Here is a 20,429-nt window from a genome sequence, read left to right as displayed (position 1 = left end):
GACAATTTTCTGTCTGAATTTGTGAACCCCTAAAATCACTCAGTTTTTGAAATTTCACAACTTAAAAAAAATTTACGTAAAAAATAAAACTCGGAAATTTAAATTAAATCCAAAATAAGAATATAGTAAAGCCATATATTTCAAAGTTTCTTAATTCAATATTTAGTGTTATTTATTTGTGACATGTGTTTAGAAAAATGCTCTATAAATAAAGATTATCATTATTATTATTTTATTAAATAACTTCAGATGGAGGTATTGAGTTGCTAAAAAGATAGAAGTCGTTATGACCTTTTTTTGCCTCCTTATTTGGTAGCAAGACCTGGTTTTAACATTCAAAAAATAAGTTTCATGTCAATCACACTAATAATAAGATGTGTGCTTCTTTTTGTGGGTTTATCAAATTACTAGAGTCAAATCAAATGTGAAAAGTTGAGAAGAAATTACACCAAACATGATAGATCATGTAACAGTGGATTTACAGTCTTAGCTGGTTGTTCTGGATACAAATCATATGATGTTTCTTTGTGTGTACGACTGATCTTACTGCCAGTCTTTCACATGGCGTGTTTCGCTGTTGTGCTGTAAAGGCTGTGCTTTTGTTTCACACTGTTAGAAAGCATCAAAGCTGAAAAGTCTCGACAGATTGGTTTGACATGAGCTCTTCTGGTCTCCATCACGTCCCTTTCTGGATTTAGAAATGGAGATGTGAAGAGGACCAGAGCTATAAGACATAATAGTGTTACTTTATCCTCTAAAACGTAAACTAAAATAATAAAGAGTAGCAATCCACAACAGTATTGCTCACAGAGTGGATTAATATTTGATTCAATTGACACAATTTCTTCCCCATTATTGTTACAAAAATAGATAAGAAAACATTTACTGTATATAAAGTATATGGCAAACAATCAAGAAGTGAGTTGTTCTAAATATAATTAAAGTCAAAAATTGTCACACCCAACAAGAAAATGCAACAACTACCTATATCACAGCCCCCCCACGCCCCCTTTACTGTACCTCTCCATTCAACCATCACGCACACACACACACTTCTACTTGGTAAACAATGCACAAAGCTAGCTTTCACCACAAACACAGGCACAGTAAAGAGTATATGTATTTTATGTTGTCTGTAAATTAAATGAAGTGAGAAAGTGGCCACAGCTAAAAATACAACCCACATTCCTGTAGACGTTCTGCGAGTTTGTTGATACACACCGAGGCTCCTTTGAAAACAGTTCTTAAAGACTGAATTCCCTTCAGTGGGGTTGAGTGGTGCTGCACTGTGTGTGTGTGTGTGTGTGTGTGTGTGTGTGTGTGTGTGTGTGTGTTGTGTGTGTGTGTGTGTGTGTGTGTGTGTGTGTGTGTGTGTGTGTGTGTGTGTGTGTTTTCTGTAATTACCGATGCAGGTCTGTGTGCTCTCAGGGTGTGTCTGTGTCTGTCTTTGAACTGGGTCCACTTAAAGAAATTTATGAACTGACTAAAGCATAAGGCAAGGGATTCTGTGTCTGTCTGTGTCTGTGTCTGTGTGTGTGTGTGTGTGTGTGTGTGTGTGTATAGCCACAGCATGTACATAGCACCAGAGCAGGTAAAAGAGAGTAACAGGTACATTTTCTTCTCACCTGTTAGCTTGACTGCTGTGATGTGTTACCAAGTTATTTTTATTCAAGATATATCCATAAGAAGGTGTCTGAAATTTCTTTGAAAAAAATCTTTGACATTCGGTATAACTTTTGAATGGTGGTTGGAAACTCAAGATCATACAACCACCACAGTAACTACTACACTTTTCTATATATAACATATCTCAATCTGTCAATGCTTCCAAAAATATCTGACATTGTGAAATGCTCATTTCTTCTCAGGGATCACTACTGCGCTTCATCTCATCATCAACCATGACAGTGTCGCTGTCAGTGATGTCAGGTTATTTGTCATAAATTTTATTTGCTTGACGAAAGTGTCTAAAATTTATTTAGTTGTGGTTTTTGATGACTTTAAGTTGAGGCTCAGACAATGGTGAGATGATTTACCTTGGCAGTGTCGACTGAGACAGGGATTCATGAAAGTGTAGTAATTTCAACTCAATCCTCAAATATATTCTCCATAAGTTCTCTCATAGGCCATCATCACCTAGGCCTAAAAAATCCTTCAATGTTCATCCATCCCACAGAGTCCTGCACACGTTTGAACGCAACAAATGGCAAATAAAATTTTGGCAAAATAATAATTAGCAACGTTTACATCATGGTGATTTATCCTAAATTGTATCCACATTCAATTTCTGAAACTTGTTTCCCATAGGTCTTTCCTGGATGGAAGAAATGGTGCGTTTCATGATTTTAGTCCTGAAATAATGATTTGATCGTGATTAATACATGATGAACGGAGTAGTTAGCTCCATGTAGCCACACCTCTGGCTTAAACAGCTGACATCTGGTGAAATTCAAACCCAAAAGCTAAGTAGAAACATGCAGTGATGCCATGGGTAAGTGTTTTCTGGCTCAGGTGCTGACCCGTTTACTGCTGTAACACGACAGCTGCTACAATTAGCAAGCTAGCTGGAACAATAATGCGAAAATATAGTTTTTCATGACATGAAATTGCTTAAAGTCCCTAAAAACTTGCTTTCAAAGTACCTCTCAATGATAATATATTTATATTAAGTAATAAATGATTAAGCAACAGTTGAAATTAAAGGTACAGTGAAATTGAAGTTATAGCGTCTTTATCTTCAATCATGTAATATATTTCTGAGTGAAACACAATATAGTTTCTAGAGGAATTAAAATCAGATCCTTTAGATGTGATTGGATCTTTCCAAAGTGGGTGTGGCTTGGACGGAACTGAAAAGAAAAATGGAGGTAAGGAGCAGCAGAGGACTCGCTGTTAGCCACCGCACACACCTTCTTCTCCTGCGTTGTTAGACCAGGAGGAAGAGGATGATGGTTAAGAGAATAAATTAGATCTCAACCATTTCTTTGACTTCACAGTTTTAAAACCAAACACACAACTCCCATAGTCATACTGCTCTGTTAGCTACCAACTAGCTAAAAAGTGTTTTATATAATGGGCAGGGTTAAGTAGTTACCTCAAATCATTTGATTGGATATATTTATGTAACCTCCCCTGAGTGCAGGGTGAGTCATTAAAAATATTTTCTGTTGTACAGGGAGAGCAATGAGAGGCATTTTGATAAAATAAAAAAAAATAAAAAAATCAATAATAATTAAATCAACATTTTTTACACATATTTAGTATGTAGCAAAAAATGAATTAAGTAGCCCAGGGAGAATACAACTTGTTTTTTCATTCCACTGTGCCTTTACTGTTTCTAAGAAAAAGTTTATACTTCATTTATACTTCACTCAAACTCTATCTGGTGCTCAGAAACAGGTTTTCAGGGCCATTTTAACAATAGTGGTGCAAACTCCATGTAAAGACTAGTAGAAGTACTAGACTTTACAGATGACAGACTGGCATATAAGTGATTTTGTCACTTTTCTAATGGAATTTTTTTCTTTCTCAACCATTAAATTCATGACATAAACTTGTTCCACTAATGCAGGGACGAATGAGGTTGGTTTTGAGGGTTTGCTCAAGAATCATAACTGAGACCTTTATGACAGGATTATTGATAATCCAGACCACAGTTGTTTGAGCTAGAGGTGTGGCTATGTTAAACTTATCAGACAATAATTTATTCATCAATGTTATCCAGAACCTGCTTCTTGGAACAGGTCCCGGCTTAACCAGTTCAATAGACAAAAAAAGAGTGCCATCTGCAGAAACCTAAGGGACATTACAAGGCAATCCTACTAATCACTGGCTGTCAATATGACTTTACACACAGCGCCACGAAAATGCTTATGCTGAACAACTCTGAGTGCTGACACATGGCTCTGTCAATTTCCCCTATCCCAACTGAATTTCTCACTCATCTGGGACAATGGCTGCTCTGTGCAGTTACTCCCTACGCACTTTCTCGACTTATACTTCTGTTGCTGTTAAGACTCCAGCAAACTGTGCCAGCGGCAAACCTGCTGTCCTTTGGACTCTTTCATCTGAGTCCAGTGGGTGAGCTCCTCCTCTCCCGAGCTGTTGAGGCCGAGTGAAATCCAGCCAATCATCTCCTTACGCTTCATGCTGCGCTTGTTGTAGACGGAGAGGATGAGCGTGACATCTGATAGCTGGAAAAGAGCTACCTGGAAGACAAATGTCTCTTTGTAGGTTGGGTTGGGCTGACCTCGGCAGATGGATGTCTTACACTTGGACATCTCGTGGCCCATGGAGTTCAGTAAGGTCAGCTTAACGTATGTATCTAGATGGGAAACCGGTGGAGTAGACAATTAGAAGGGAAATTATTTGAACCTTTAAAAAAAAAAAAATTATATAAATTTTCAATATTTTTGCAAAGCTAAAAGATTCGTGGGTCATTTGTGCAAAATCCTTATGTCTCTCCAGTTTATTCTCTTTGAATTTAAGCATCACTACCTGCTGCAGCTGTGTTTCCTCTGCAGCAAAGTGTGACACATTTTCCCCATAAAGCATTTGTTCTTGTTAATGTCACTGCAACTGATGTATAAGATCCTGACCACATAGGATGCAGTTTTCTCTGATCAAACACAAAGCGCAGCTGTGACTGCTCCTGATAACAGAGAGCAGGAACTCAAAGGGTTCGGGGAGCGTTACTTCAGTCTTGTTGCTATGCAACTACTGTATGTCTAACCTGAAATAGGGGATAATGTTCAAGATAAAAATTGACTTGGGAAAAGTTAGTAATACATCTGCTTGTGCTTAGAGGATGAGGCGCCTTTTCTGGAACAAATGATGGAGCTAAAATTAATTTTCCTCATCAGGAAAGCCCCCCAGGAGCTGCTATTATTTTCTCTGACTTTAACATGATGTCAGTGTCATGGCATGACATGTGCACAGACTTTGAGAGCCCAGGGCAGTGTCCCAGAACATGCTCTGTCCAAAATGTGAGTCACGTATTTCTGAGGCGATGCACGTCTGCTGCAAACAAATGTTCAAATGTTCAGAAACATATAGAAGTGTGTGAGTGGTGTATTATTTTAATGTCCTTAAAAGATTGGGCCCAAATAAAAGTCTAGCTTCCTCATAATCAAACAGTGAACATAATCTGTGGACGTTTAATACGAGCAGTATTCAAAAATGAAGCGTAGAGCAGTTCTGTTACTGATAAAATTGAGTCTGTGTGACATTTCCCACTTTTTGTTTTTCAGCTGATTCCCTCCTGTTTTATTGTAAATCAGTGCACATTTCCAAAAAAAATTATTCCCAATAAATATCATTCATTTAACTCCAAAGAGGAAAAAGCCAAAAGAAAAACATTATCACTTTTGCTATTATCAAGTGATTCAGCATTCATGGTTTCCTTATTCACTCCTCATTTCCATGCTGAAATCATGACATAAACTGAAGCCACAAATCCAGCTGAAAGTAAATGAGGCAAGACTGGCAATCACAATGGGTCTTTGAGAGTGTTTCGCCCCTCGTCTACAACCATACTCAGTAATAATGCTGTGTATTATGTTCCTGTCTAAGAGGGAGTATAAGGAATGAATTGCAGAGGCTTTCATGCTGTCGAGTGCCAGCTGCCTTCCAACGCCTAGCTCACCGCCCTGAATCACACATTCAGTTGCTCTCTTTGACATAAAAGCACAGTGAAAAAAATAGCCTTGATTTCTTTTTTGACTGCTGCTGAATGGGCTGTGTGGAGCTGTGGATGTCTTAAGTGGTCAGTAGCGGTGATGCATGGCTCTTTGGTATTGTTGCTGAATGAGAGGGGCTGCGACTGATGATTAACTTGACTCGTCGGCTTGGTACTGTTTTGAAATGACAGAAAAGGAGCTCTGAAATTGCTCTGCATCTTTCACTGCGCTCCTTCCACTTTGTGAGACGCACAAAGTCAATCAAGGCCTTCATGAGGATTTTGCACAAAGATTTTTACCAGATGTGACTATTTCCTAAACGTAATTTGAAGACTACAGTACGTGGATATGCTATTCAGGAAAGCACAAACAATGTCAAAATCTGGCTGCTAGTTATTAGTTACAGACATTCATAAATACGAGAAACATGGCAATTAATGGGAGGACAGCACTAGTGTGTCTTTTAGATGAACATTTATGCTATTTTATCCCAAAAGTCCTGTTTCTGTTTCATGTGCTGTACATGGAGCTTAAAAATGAAAAAATTACACCCAAGGCATGCCAAAGTGTACTGTTTGAATTAAGCCAGCACATTCAGTGACACACAACATTTCCTTCTAGCTGGCCATCAGCCACCAAGCAAACCGGATTGAGTTAGCATGAAAAGTGTTATTTCTGAGTGAAAGACTTCAAGGCATCACAGGCACGAACACAAACAAGACATGAGACACATAGCGGGGGGGGGGGGGGGGGGTAACAGGGCTGCATGCATAATAAGACACACATGTTCAGAACTGGAGGGAACAAAGGTTACAACAAGCAATAATCTTCATGGATGAGTGTTACAGGTTTAAAGTGTAAGTGTGAAAGAGTAAATTAAAAATGTTTTCATTGCTGTAGTGCCATTTACCCCTTTTTACAACTAATTTTGATTTTGCACCAGATTTTACTTTTGGGAAACAAGTGTATTTGTTTTCTTGTCGAGAGTTAGATGTACGTTAAATATGAGGCTACAGTCCAGATGCTATTAGCTTAGCTGAGCGTAAAGACTGGAGCTAGCTTGGCTCCGTAGCACCTCTAGAGCTCACTAATTGACACGTTTTATGGTGTTGTTTTATTTGTTTAAAAAATTAAGAGTAAAGTAACCAATCTGAAGTTTTATGGCGGTTGTGGGATGCACTAATTTTTAGCCAGTTGCTGTAATTTTCTGGAGTTTGGTTATAGTTAGCATAAAGCCAGGCTTTTCGCTAAACTAAGCTAGTTGGCCACTTGCTCTAGCTTCATAATTGGCATAAACACACAAGACTGCTTTCAATCCTCTCAACTAACTCTCTGCAAGAAAACAGATAAACGTGTTTCATCAGTGTCTATTGTGCTAAATTTCTTGGTTGTCATAATTTTTGTGTTTCTTCAGAACTCATTATTTTTTTCCAACCATTGCTAAAGAAAATGTTTTACAGATATTTGTAGTAAAGTAAATAGTTAAATGCCTTGTGTTTATTATCTGCACCCATGAAGATAATACGAAAAGGTCCAGGATTCAACACGTATAGCACCTCACTGCGGCAGGGACAGAGACTCACCTCTGATAATATAAACCTGTCCACCTATCAGGTGTTTTAGACAACAGAACAGCCCATCTGACAACAAGGGTTGGACAGCAGTAAGAAAAACAACGGACCAAGATGTCAAAAAGGCAGTAGGGTGAGAGAATTTCAGGTGCAGACATAACAGAAGATGTGAGGAAAGAGAAAACAGGGTCAGAAGGCCAACAACATTGCAAAAAGTTCAACAAGAGGCAGTATTTGTTTGAGCTTGCTGCTCAGATCCCTGCAAACTGCCTGAGGAGGCTGATCGGGAAAAAGGAGGGAAACCAGGGATCAATTCAGAGGAAAACTGAAAGGCAGGTAGTACAGCTGGGATAGATCGGACTATCTCTTATTTGGAGAAGTTATAAGCTGTGCATAGTCATAGCTCAGTTGTATTTGAACAAAAAAGAGCACACAATATTTTTAATAAACAAGTTAGACCACATATTTTTACAATATGATCAAAGATTTAAGTTGCATTATGGCTGCCTAAACAAATCTCTATGCACAGGCTCAACTTGTCCTTTTCCATTCTAGTATCTGAAACAGTTTTTTCACAACTACAACTACTCAAATAAAATGTTTTAGGATACTTACTGGGTGGCTTGTTGGCAGCTAGGTTTTTGAAATGGATGCCTTTGATGACCTCCACGGAGAGACGTCCTGTTGTGGCGTTGTAAACCAGGCCCACAAGGATCTCTGGGGTGGAAGTCTGACTTACTGACTGGAATGATGAGGCGCTTTCGCTGCATGTCATATCTGAGAGGCTGACCTGGGATTCACCACCCTGGAAGTGTTCAAAGACATTCAGAAAATCGCTCACTGGTATGTGTAACAAAAAATCGAAGACAGCAAAGACTGACCCTATCTAGTGCAGTATTCATCATGTGTAATTCAAGTTTTATGTATTAACATCACTATCAATGGCATTTACAAATCACAGAGTACAAATTATATTATATAACATTATATTTCTCATGACACTGCCTCTGGCAAATGACCTTTCGCTAAGCCACTCTAATAGGCCTTTTCAGTTTACAATAACAGTGGTAGAAGATTACCACTCAAAGTTTTTAGTAATTTGTGAAACAATGGCTCCTTGATAGCAGACAGATGCAAACAATAGCAGGCTTTCTCATTTCTAGCCAAAAACTGTACATTTTTATATCTGCATGATTTCAACTGTACAGTAGCTAGCTAGTTAAATGCTGACTCCGACCAATTTTTGTCTCTCTGATTAACCTGGGTGCAAAATTATCCCCTAACAGTTATCTATGCAACACTTAAACCTAATATAAGTCCTAACCTTTGCCATGGAGGGGAACAGTATGGAAAATACTGTATTCAAGGGGGGAAGAGACTTTAACACAAGACCTGGCTCCACACGGTGATGGCTTACAACAGTGTGTGTGCGAGAGGAATCCGCTTTGGCTATTCTAACAAGTCCTCCAACCTTAATGACCACATAAAAGTTATTATGGTTTGAGTTAAAATAAGTACTTCATTAACATTTGACGATCCTTGTTGTCATGGTTACAAAAATATCAACGTGGTCAAACAGTCATAGATAAAAGACACTTAAATTGCAATTTTCATATGGGAATCAAACACTGCTCTCCAACCCCAATGTCCTTCTACAGCGGATTTTGTCGCTCTATATACTACGGCACTGCACTTTTCACTTTTCTTCTGTCATAATTACTACTGCCACTAGTCCCCTAACACCAAACTGTAACTCTGGGTCATAATAACCTGCAATTTCACTAATAAATCAGTGCGCTAACAACATACTCCTAGGATTTGGAAGTACTGCTACGTGAGTACTTAAGGTAGTAAGCTAGTTAGCTGGAAACGCTAACATTGGAGTAGATTAACACACTCTTAAATCCATTTCTTACACTTTTGCTTGTGTTTCTGAAAGACTTTAAAAAAAAATGAAAACTACCCTCCAAGCTATTTAAACTTTGAGTATCAGTCTTACTTCAGTCTATGCACAACACTTCAACATGGACAAATCCAAAGCTTGTCAGACCTGCCACACCTAGTAATGGTTCCTATGCTACGATTGGATAATCGCTATTCGAGGGAGGGATATGGTGAATCGTCAACAGAAATGGAGAAAGAAGAATAAAATGATTGGTTTAATTGGAAGTCTGGATCCCTGCGTGATTAAAGGCCAACACATTAAGAAAAACACTGTGAGAAATAATAAAAAGGGAAGTAAACTAATACATAAAAAATTCTTTGTAGAATAATGGACCCTTGTGGTTTTAACATGCTGCTGTTTTAGGCTGATTTTCCTCTCTGTAATCCTTTGAAATGTATGAATATTGCTGTAAAATTAAATGCTAGCAATAGAAAAACAAAAAATCGACTGTTGTTTTATTCCCTGATGTGAAATGGAGGCAACCACACCATTATCTATTCCTCAGACACATTAAACCAACAAGTAAAACAAAAGTAACTGGTTCACCAAACAAGATCTTAATGTTCTCTTATGCTGGAAAATATAACCTCACAAAATGTTATATGAAAGCATAGAGGAGCAATTAGTGAGGTGTTGCACCAGTGCTTGAAAGCCAACACCTGCTTTGATCCTACTTACCGGGAGAGCACAGCATGGGTCTAATATGACCGGCACAGACATTTTGCCCTGAAGGTTGAGCTTGGTGAGGTAGAACACCTTTTCCCCGAGCACCTTCTCCTTCTTCATCCGCCGCATGCTGTAGAGGCGGAATCGGATGGCATAATTGCTGATCATCTCTGACTCAACGTGGCTGAAGCGGAAGGTCTCCGTGAAGATGGGGCACGGGCCTCTCTGGATTCCTGTCTTTGCCCTCTGCTTCTTGGTCGGCAGCAGCACCAGGTGGACCTGCCAGGAGATGTTGCCAGTGCGTTTGTGGGTGGGAAGGTCTGTTACTGCCATGATGGTCACCGCCAACTGCTGCTCCTCTGAGTCATAGTCGAATACCACATCCAGGGTGCCATATTTTGCGATGGGATCTGGTTCATAACCTTTAGGGAGCTGCGCTGCTGATCCTCGGGCTGACATATCCTAAATAAATCAGGGACCAGTTCAATGTGCATGTCTCACCAATCATTATAAATTTTCAGTCAGATATTGTTATAATATCACTGGTATTTACCTCTGGGCTAAGGACGGCGGTACTGTCGCTGGGTACATCCTCTTCATAGCCCTTGTTAAGGTAACTCTCAGTCTCATGACCGTCGCTGCCCTCACTAGGACATTTACCAAAGGACAGGTGGGGACTGCCGCTGGTGTGGGATAAATCACACTTGGCGTCTCCTAGGTCAGACAGTGTGCAGGACATCCGTGGAGAGCCATTCTCATCCTGATAGGGTGGTGGCTGAAGCTCATCCAGTGGTGGTGTTCGTCTCATCCGCTGGATGCAGTTGACTGGTTAGGAGGAAATAAGAGAGAATTCAAGAACCAAAATAATATATATATATCAATATGTATTATAATATATGAGTTTTTATTTGAATCATGAGAAGACAGCCAACTGTGGTTCTTGCTCTTTGTAGCCACAGAGGCAGCAGAGCTCTAGCAATGACAATATTGATCAGTTGGTCGGACAGGTTATCTGCTTTGGTCTAGACATTCAAGATCCTCAGAAAATGAATCATACCAACTTTGGCGATTCCCTGATATTTCTTTATTCTGTGAAATATCTCATCATCAACTGAATGTTTTACACACTGTGTATTCATGGTTCTTTGACTAACTACTAACTGTCGTGACCCCTGACTAGTGCCCACAACAGGTTTAAAATTCTGGTTAAGAATGAAATGTCTGAAATTTCTTGATGGCATGCCATACAAAAAAGACAGAGGAAAAACACACACCTGTTCTGGTGAGGTGCTGACTTGCAGGTGGATATAATAAAAACAGAATGGGAAAACCACAAAGTCAAAATGCTTTTATTTCAACTTGTAAAGATTTATGTTTCAGCAAACTACCTTCCTTAGGACTAGGATTTTTATTAACCCTAAAAAAGTAAATTAGCTGAAACATCGATCTGTGTACGCTAAAATAAATGCACCAGAGTTATGAGAGCACAACTGTCCCATTCTCTTGTTTTAGGGGATGTTGTGACATAAACATTTAGTGCAAAGCACACATTTCCTTACTACAGAGCTGCAGGTGTGGCTGCAGACACTTCAGCTGCAGTTATAACTGAAGGCAAGGCAGTTTTATTTGTATAGCAGGGTAATTCAAAGTTCTTTACAAAAGACATGGACACAAAAAAAACAGGCTAAAAGAAAATAAGAGAAAGCAAAACCAAAAAAGTGACAAAATAAAATGTATTGTTACCTTAAAGTTAAAGTAAAATCAATGGCAAAGATATATTTTTAGCTTGATTTAAATGTAATGAATGCAGCTCTAAAATCTCATCTCAGCAGCTTTCACCAACTTTCAAAATATAAGCCTACTGTATATTGATTTACTGAATTTATTTTGAAGAGGATTGTGTTTACTTCTCATTTAATGTATGTTCAGCAACAGTGCAAGATGAAGGTGTCGGTATTGTATTTACAATACAGAATTAAAATTAGATTACAACATAGCAAAGGCAGAACTTGCTAAAAGTGAAGCACTCATTGCTAAAGTCCTAAAGGAGTTTTTTAAATCGAAAACAACTGGACTAGGTTATTTGTCTGGGAAGACGTTTCACCTCTCATCCAAGAGGCTTCATCAGTTCGTGTACGCATCTGACCAGGCTAGGACTGGTCCGTAGCCTGGTCGTCTTCCCAGACAAATAACCTAGTCCAGTTGTTTTCGATTTAAAAAACTCCTTTAGGATACTATGACCTGGACAAATGAGAACATACACAGGCTCATTGCTAAAGGCTTACAGTCTTAATGACTGCATATGTAATTCTGCCGAGTCTCTGTAATGTTATTCAATATTTTTATTTACTGATGCTCTAAGTCAGAATAAATGTGTCAATAATTTAGGTTATTTTCTGGTAAATGTACATTATATTCATGTAATTCTTTAGCACTGAGTCGTACAAAACTATATTCATCACAGATTCGATTTTCACTGACAAATGGAACATACTCTGCCCGTCCTCATGAGCAAATGTGCTCTGTGAGAGGAATCTTCTGAATGTACAACCTACATAAAACATCACATGTGCACCATTAAAGGACTGAACTGAATACTTCTTAATCTGCCACAGATTTCATGCCTCTAACCTTTCTAAATGATTCAGTTGCCCTCAAGGCAAAGAAAAAGGCTATACTGAGCGTCCCTGTGGCACCTAAACAGAACCTTGAATAGTGTTGCCAGCTGCATTTTCAAATCTGCTTCACTTGTCCAATTTGGATTCACAAAAATTGAGCAGCCGATGCTAATACTCCCGTAGGGACACTGGGAAAGAGTGCTTTATACCCAGTCTCATGCAAAAAAAAAAAAAAAAAAGAAAGAAAGAAAACAAAAGATGAAGAAGAAAATAACTTGGAAAAAAAACCCTCTTCTCATGCTGTCTCCTAACTTTTGGAAAAAGCCAACGCTATGATGACGTAATCCGCCGCGACTCATTGTTCAAGCTTTCTCCCAAGTTCTTGAAACTTTCGCTCTTAATAATGTCAGTGAGACACCGCCTCAAAGTGGCACATATCAGTGGCAGGATAGAGGCAAAGGAGTCTTAACTAAGTGTCATGGAGGGCTTGATAAAAGGAGCAAATCCATTTTGAGCAGCTTTTTTCCTGCTGAGCCGGGGGCGGTTGATTTGATGGAAGCTGCTGTGTAAAAGCACTACTCTTTTCTCCAGCCCGCTAATTGGGATGGTTACCATTCCTCCTCTCGTCTAACCCGCCCTTCCTTCACAGAGTTTCATCCCCTCTGTACTGGCAGTTGCCTTGTTTTGCCCTCTTGTACCTCTGTAAGTGGGGAAACAGTTTGAGCTTCTGAATCTTGACTGTGAAACTCAGGTATAAATATCGTGGGTGACAAATGAAAGGAGCAACACTTTATTGTTGTGCCCACGTCGTAAGGAAGGGGGAAACACAGGTGACCTGCTGCATGTAGGTAAGAGGTAGGAGGTAAAATCAAACAAGTAACAAGTTATACTGAGAGACCGAACATAGATATAATACAGATTATGGTGTTTTTATAGAGCTGTACATGGCTATACAGCAAAATACTGTGAGAATGGCTTTTACAAGGTGTTTTACTACATCTCTTTGTGTGTGGCTCCCTTTTCAAAATAGTTCAACTTTTTGGGACATGCTTTTGTTTTAAGATGAGAAGGTTGATATAATTAATCATCAGGTAATTAGCCTAGCTTAGCATAAAGACTGCTAGCAGTGGGAAATAGCTAGCCTGGCTCCCACAAAAGCTCTAAAATACACCCATTTCAGGCCAAATACTGTTGGTGACCAAGTTTTATATACTACTAAAACAATTTTAGTGTGGATCTTTGTATGGACTATTTCATGGCACACTTTGCAACCTCAGTATGACGACAAGACTCGACTGTGCCCGGCTGTTGTTGTTAAAACCTCAAATCGAGTTAATTGTCTTTTTGTGTACATATTAAACAAGGAGATACAATGTGCTAATTACAAAGCTTTGGAGATCTTGCTAGGTAGATTTCTTAACTTTGGACAGCCAGGCTAGCTTTATGTTTCCTGTGTTTATGATAAGCCAGGCTAACCACATCTTAGCTAGCTAGCTTCATTAGCATGAGATTGGTATTGATCTTTCCATGTCACTCTTAGAAAGCTAATAATTATAGGTCATACAGGTCATTACATACATACATGAAGCCCATGTCTTTTACAAAATGTATCCTGGGAGATACTGTAGTGCAGCATATGAAGACACTGTTAGCTTGATCTCACCAACACTTTTCATTTGCCTGTGACAAAAGGAGTATGGGAAATATGTGAGTGAGTGATTCGTTGAACCTTGAGTGGTGCCATTAAATCTGGCTGTGACGACTGCACTAGTTAAGACCTTGTCACATTTGCAATAGTAAATGTTCCAAAAAATGGCCTACTACTGTTTAGTCTGAGCGCTTGAGTGCCAGCAGCAGTTTGGCGCTAATCAAACGGTGCCAACCTTGTCACTCAAAGATAACTTTAATTGTAGCTTTTCAGTATTTTGAAATGAATGTCACTAATGACTCCTTAAAGGCAGTAATATCTTACATCCTAAAAATTCAGAACAGCCTGTCAATGTCCAGTAAAGTAAAAAAAGTAAAAAAATATTAAATTAAATTAAAAATCTGCCTACCAGCACCTTTAAAACTCACTCAAAATCAAAAAATTTAAAAAGAAAAGTTATGATTTTATGGGTAGTTACGTGCCGAACTATTACTTGGCCATGTGCAGAGCAAAGTTCTTTCCCTCTGCTTCCAGTCACTATGCCAATTTAAGCTAACTGCCTCTATAGCTTCATTCACCATTCAGACTTGAAAGTGGTATCAATCTACTTGTCTAATGCTCAGCAAGAATCCAGATGAGTGTATTTCCCAATGGACAACTATTCCTCTAAAACTGGGCAGACACTCTATATTTCTCATTAATCTACTACCAATCTGGCCAAAATTCCACCTGCTTCTAAAATTAGTTGAGAGTACTCAATATGAGGCTAAAATTTGCCCAAATCCATAGCACTGACAGGTACTAGCTACTTGTTCTTATCGACCAAATGTAATTATATCTGTGGTGTGACTGGATTGATAGTTAGCTAGTGAAATGGAGTATTAGAATTTCCCTCCATCCAGAGAACGTAAATTTTCTACCATTTCTCATCTAAAGTAACCTATTTCACAAAGTTAACAACTCATTAAAAGGAAGATAAAGTGTAATTCAATTATGATAGTAAGCACTTCCTTTTCATAAATTTGTTTGAATAAATCATTTCATTTACATTGAAAATATTCATTATACCACTTAAAGGGAAAACTAGTAAAAAATAGTATTGTGACATGTTGCTATACTGCGCTCAGCAACCGGTCATGACAGCATGCTAACCTCAAAGAGAAGAAGCTGGTCCAGACAAACCTCTGATCATTTCTTTCTTACTTGCTATTTTGGGAGGCTTCCTATTTTGAGAGCGGAGCCACCGGGGCAAACCATCCTCCCTGATTCTGCAGCCTCTGCACAATCCTCCACATGTATAATACATATGTCCCGAGGATGAAGCTCTTCATACTCAGACAAACAAAAGCAGCAGTGGGAATTGAGAGAAAATATTACAGGCGCCTCAGAACTTTTACGACAGCTTGTTTGAAATTAATGGAATGAAGTCTACCCTGAGAGTAAATAAAAATCACCTTCAACTACATCATGGAAACTACCCCTGTCCATGTTTTTCATATTTTTCTGTTTGCAGAGAAAGAGTGACCTGATGTCGGTACTGGCATGAGGCTGCTGCTTCATCATTGCTGATCCATGATGGCTTGCTGGGAACCATGATGACTTGGTGGTAGAGAAAACCATGGCCATCAAAGCATTACCACAGGGAGGAAAATAATGAACCTCTATACTTTCAACCAAAGTGCAGGCGTGGATGGAAAGAATTTCACTTCACTTGGTGAAGATTATATTAGTGTGTTGTGGATTAAAAGCTGATTGTAATAATCTGATGATACAAATATGTTTTCTTTGTGCCCTCTTTTTTATTTTACAGGAAGAAGTAATCGGCTTTGAATCTTGACTTTTCAACATAATCCTTCAAACCTTTAAGGGTAGTTGAATCACACTAACACAAGACCTTTCATAGATAAAATGTTGTCATATAAATAAACCAGGTAAATTTCAAATTATTGCTTCCGGGCACAATGACTCAAATCTGCCTCTCTCTCCCTCACAAGGACTCTTACTACCACTGAAAACAAGTCAGCTATGACTTTGTCCAAAAAACAAAAAAGTCTAGAAAACAGTGTGAACTGCTTCTTTGAAATGCATTTATTGAAAAGCCTTTGATGTCCAGTTAAAGGTCAGTGGAAATTTGTATGAAGGCTACACATATATTGTGGTCCCCACCGTTTTAAAAATATTAAATTACCTCTTGGATTATTTAAGGATGCTAGCATCTTGTCTTTGATGGAATTAAGACCCTGATAAACACATTCATTTTAATGAGCCACAAGGAGGCTGAAGGTCAATAACAAGATGCATAGTAACCAGCTACCATAAAAGCTGAGGCAGGTGTTTTAAGGAAATTTTGATCCAAAGATTAACCAATCAGAAAATTAACAGTTAATTGACATCTTAATCATTTTTAAAGGGTCATAAGACAAAACAATGGGAGTCACTGTTGTAAATAATCTCATTGTCGATTAAAAATTAATTTAATTGAAAATTCATTCATGGTGGTAAAACAGCGACACATGGCAAGAACCGTGTCTGTCACTGCAGATCCACACAATATTCATCCACTGATAAACCAAGCAAAACACAATGAATGCACTAAAATAAATTAACAATTATCTGACTTTGTTTTGGCAAATTGTCCCCGTTAGTGGACAGCAACGAATCAGCAATCTAGATTGCTTGTTCTCACCACTGTCTGAGAGCCACTTGACTGTCAGCCAAGAATCATCGATTAGCTCTTATCCTTAAAGCCTCAAAATGAAGAATCACTGCGGCTGAGAGACAGAGATTAAAATGAGGTTGTTGTGTTTTGTTCAGTTACACGTCCTTTAAGAGAAAACTGGTTTGTATCAAAATGAAATAATTTTCAGGAATTTCTGTGTATACGTTCCAAAATTACCTGAAAATCTTTAAATATCTAATAATGTATATAAATATCACTGAACAGCCTTACTTTCCCTGGTACCCTAATTTCAGATGTATGGTAGTCAGGTCCCATATATCTGAACTCCGACTGAGGATGACAGAGACCATCTAGTGGTTATGAGGGGACGCACAACTTTTGCAGCACTTGCATAACGACAACCTTGTGCAGTGTGTTTCTTCTTTACTAATGGAGTCAGAAGGATGTCATGCACTATTTATCCCTTAGCTAAGAGTTCAAACATTGCTTTAAATAGATGGTGCCAGACACTCAGCCTTGGAACCCACTGTCTTATATAACACAAAGCTGGTTCAGACGTGATTCACCAGTTGAGGACCCTGACAAAGATTAGATTGTTTTTGTCTTTGAAAAACATTGAGAGACATAAACATGGCTGATTCCTGTCTGAAGATGTTGAACACAACACACCATATTTGCATCTTTGTATATGTCCAAACAAAACTACAGTGTTACAATCTGCAGGATATCGCCACCTCCTTTATTTTAATTGATTGCAAGCAGTTGTTAAATCATAACATCCAGGTTACACTTGCTGCTTTATTTTTGACTCATTTGATTTGTTTTATTTAGTTTTGATTTTAACATTTACTATTTTGTAACAGATAAGTGCAGTTTTTTAATTATTTCCCTCCTTTGAAGGAATAGTTTGGCACATAAATTGAATCACGTTCTTGCTGACAGAGAAGTTTAATACTGCTCTCATATCTCCCTGGTAAGTATTGAGCCCTAGCCAGCAGCCGTTTAGCTTAGCTTAGCATAAAGACTGGAAATGACAGGATAAAGTCTGAGGGCTCAAAATCAGCCTACCATCATCTCTAAAGCTCATCATTTAATTCATTATATCGTCTTTACTTACTTTTGTACAAAGCCCAAGTGTAAAACTATGAAAACAACAATTTGCGGTGACATCAGGGCTTCAGGAAGTTACTACTCCTGGCTAACAAAAAGCTAACAAATAGCACCCTGGGAAAACACAACTTGTTGTTTTTATACTTCAGTGTTTACATACATTTTAACAAATTTCTTTTTTTTTCAATTTCTAAATAGTGAGCTTTAACATTTCTTGGTGGATTTTGTTACCTCAGGACAGTGAGGCTAAGCTAAGTTAACCAGCTGCTGGTATGAAGCTGCTAGCTTTATACTATACGCATGAAGACATAAAAATGGTAGCTCCTTATCTAACTCTCGGCAAGAAAGTTAATTAGTGAACTTAGGCATACAGACTTAAAATAAATTTATCTTTTCAGTCACTCACTCAGTTTAGGTCTAATATAACAAATAACTACAGTATACTGTTTCATGTGATGTCAAATACGCTACAGGCCTTAAATGGCTGATTCACACTCAGGGTTTAGTTGAAATGTGTGTGGTATACAGTTAAATAAATCAGCAACGCACACTTCCAGTCAAGTATTCTAACAGATGAATAAGAGAACAAACTGACTAATCCAAATAGGTCACTGCCCGTGTTCTCCTGTGGTTCAGTCTGTGTTGAAAGAGGAAAAAAAAAGACTTCCATCCACCACTGTAAATGCCTTGTGATGACGAATCTGGCAGATGGGAAACAGAGATGCGTCAAATGAGAGAAAAAAAAAATAAATAAAAGAAAAAAGAAAAGTGTGAGGCTGTGCAGATTATGCAGACAGTTGACTGTTTCACAACCCTCCCACGGAGAGTGTGCTGAACGGGAGCTTCGCTTTGATCACCTCTCTGGATTAACTGACAGTGTGCATCAGTGTGTACGTTGTGTGTGGTGTGTTTGTTGGCATGGTGGAGGTGCAGAAGAGACTGTACAACTGACTCAAGCTTACTGCAGCGATAAGAGGGAAATATCTGTTCCAATCTCACTGCAACTTTTGATTGTACAGTTGAGGGGTCCTCTGCGGATGTTCTTGGAAAAATAAACCAAAAATTCAAAGTGACTATAAGGAGCAATAACCTAAAAACACATGAGTACTAACAGGGAAGCATACTGGTGTTTCTAATTAATTTCACAGATACCGATCCTACCGTCGTCAGCCGAAGCTTCACTGCTGTAGCCGTCATAATCAGCGGTCAGGGGGCTGTACTTCTGCCGGCTCTCCCAGCTGAAACCTCCTGCGTGTTTGACAGGAGCGGCTGCCTTGGCTCCTCCCCGTAGGCCCTGGGAGCGGCTGACTGCTTCCTGATACTGACCCATCAGTTCATCCTCGCTGTCCGATGATGAGCCCTGCAGGTCAGCGTCGGAGTACGCCTTGTCTGTTTGGGGTACAGAATGACGGTCTGGTTACTGTGGGACACGCTGAGATGCAAAATAATTTCTTTCAAACAAAGAGAGTTAGTTGTTGATTGAAATCGAGTACTGGCAGCTTCTACTGGCCCGAATAAGTATCTATCTATCTATCTGAATAGTGCATTTTTAGAATGACACTTATATTTTATCAGTTGTAATGAAATAATTAAGCTGGTGGTGGGTAAACATAGGAATTTAACTGGAAAAAAAGACACTTATTTACTTTTTTTGATGTATAAAAACATGAAAAACTGGCTCACGAGTGTTTACTTGTGGCATCTGTCACTTGAACCACTCTGACCAGAGAGCTACCAAACATTCAGTCAAAGCTTTGTTAAGGTGCTACAGTCAAAAAGCACTAAAATTGAAATAGGAAGATCTGCACATGCATCCAGTGATGGTGTTTTTATTATCCAAATTATCCTCCGGTGTTTTGTATGTGTTGAATTCTCTGAGAAAATTACAGGATGTCATGAGTTGTTTCCATTTATGATTCTGGGTGTTGTCACGCAGTGATGTAATCCATTCTCAAATGTGTCTGGTGTTCTATTTTTAATCCTTATCTCATCAAGAACTCTTGGATGCTAATTAATATGAGTCCTGAAAACACAGCGAAGCACAGAGATAAATAAAGATGTAGACTAAAGTTATCTCTGGGAGATACACCTTGTACAGTATGGATATTTGAACTGTTTCGAATTGTAAGAGATTTCTCTGTCATCTACTCTGCCTAAATCTCGTCTTCGACATTTTGCAAATCAAATCATGCTGTCGTTTTCTGAGAAGATGTCAACAGGGAAACAGAGAATGCTGCATTGGATGACTTGTAACAACAAACAGATGTGTGTCTGTTCACAACCGAACGTGGACCATGGAAGTGGCACCAGTGCAAACAGACAAGAAAACACTACAAAGGCAGCCAGAGAAAATAACTCAGAAGTAGATGATCAGCTTGGCACAGTTGCATTTAAGACTTAAGATGAGGCATTCGCAATACCTGAACTGTATAAACATTAAAGTAGCCAGATATAGTCGTGTTACAGATTCGAGAGGGCTTAATGAAGGTTTTTGGCAACAATCATGTTGCCAT

The 20,429-nt window shown here is 38.8% G+C and overlaps 1 protein-coding gene across 2 annotated transcripts in view; it reads right to left on the bottom strand.

Moving 5' to 3' along the window:
* Positions 1-98: 98 nt before the first annotated feature.
* Positions 99-20,429, bottom strand: part of syt14a (synaptotagmin XIVa) — a 41,894-nt gene continuing 21,563 nt past the window's right edge. Inside the window, exons 3-8 of one of the 2 annotated variants that reach the window (XM_056392903.1) lie at positions 19,078-19,305; positions 10,414-10,685; positions 9,873-10,322; positions 7,865-8,054; positions 7,262-7,318; positions 99-4,324 (exon numbers count right to left, since the gene is read on the bottom strand). In XM_056392903.1, the coding sequence (XP_056248878.1) occupies positions 4,011-4,324; positions 7,262-7,318; positions 7,865-8,054; positions 9,873-10,322; positions 10,414-10,685; positions 19,078-19,305 (1,511 nt within the window). In that variant the 3' untranslated portion in view covers positions 99-4,010. The remainder of the gene's footprint in view (positions 4,325-7,261; positions 7,319-7,864; positions 8,055-9,872; positions 10,323-10,413; positions 10,686-19,077; positions 19,306-20,429) is intronic. The other variant, XM_056392905.1, reaches the window with a different exon arrangement.

The sequence above is a fragment of the Seriola aureovittata genome, chromosome 13 (genome assembly GCF_021018895.1).
Source record: "Seriola aureovittata isolate HTS-2021-v1 ecotype China chromosome 13, ASM2101889v1, whole genome shotgun sequence".
Taxonomy (NCBI): Eukaryota; Metazoa; Chordata; class Actinopteri; order Carangiformes; family Carangidae; genus Seriola; species Seriola aureovittata.
Note: the sequence above shows the minus strand (reverse complement) of the source record. Positions and strands in the feature narration are given on the sequence as shown.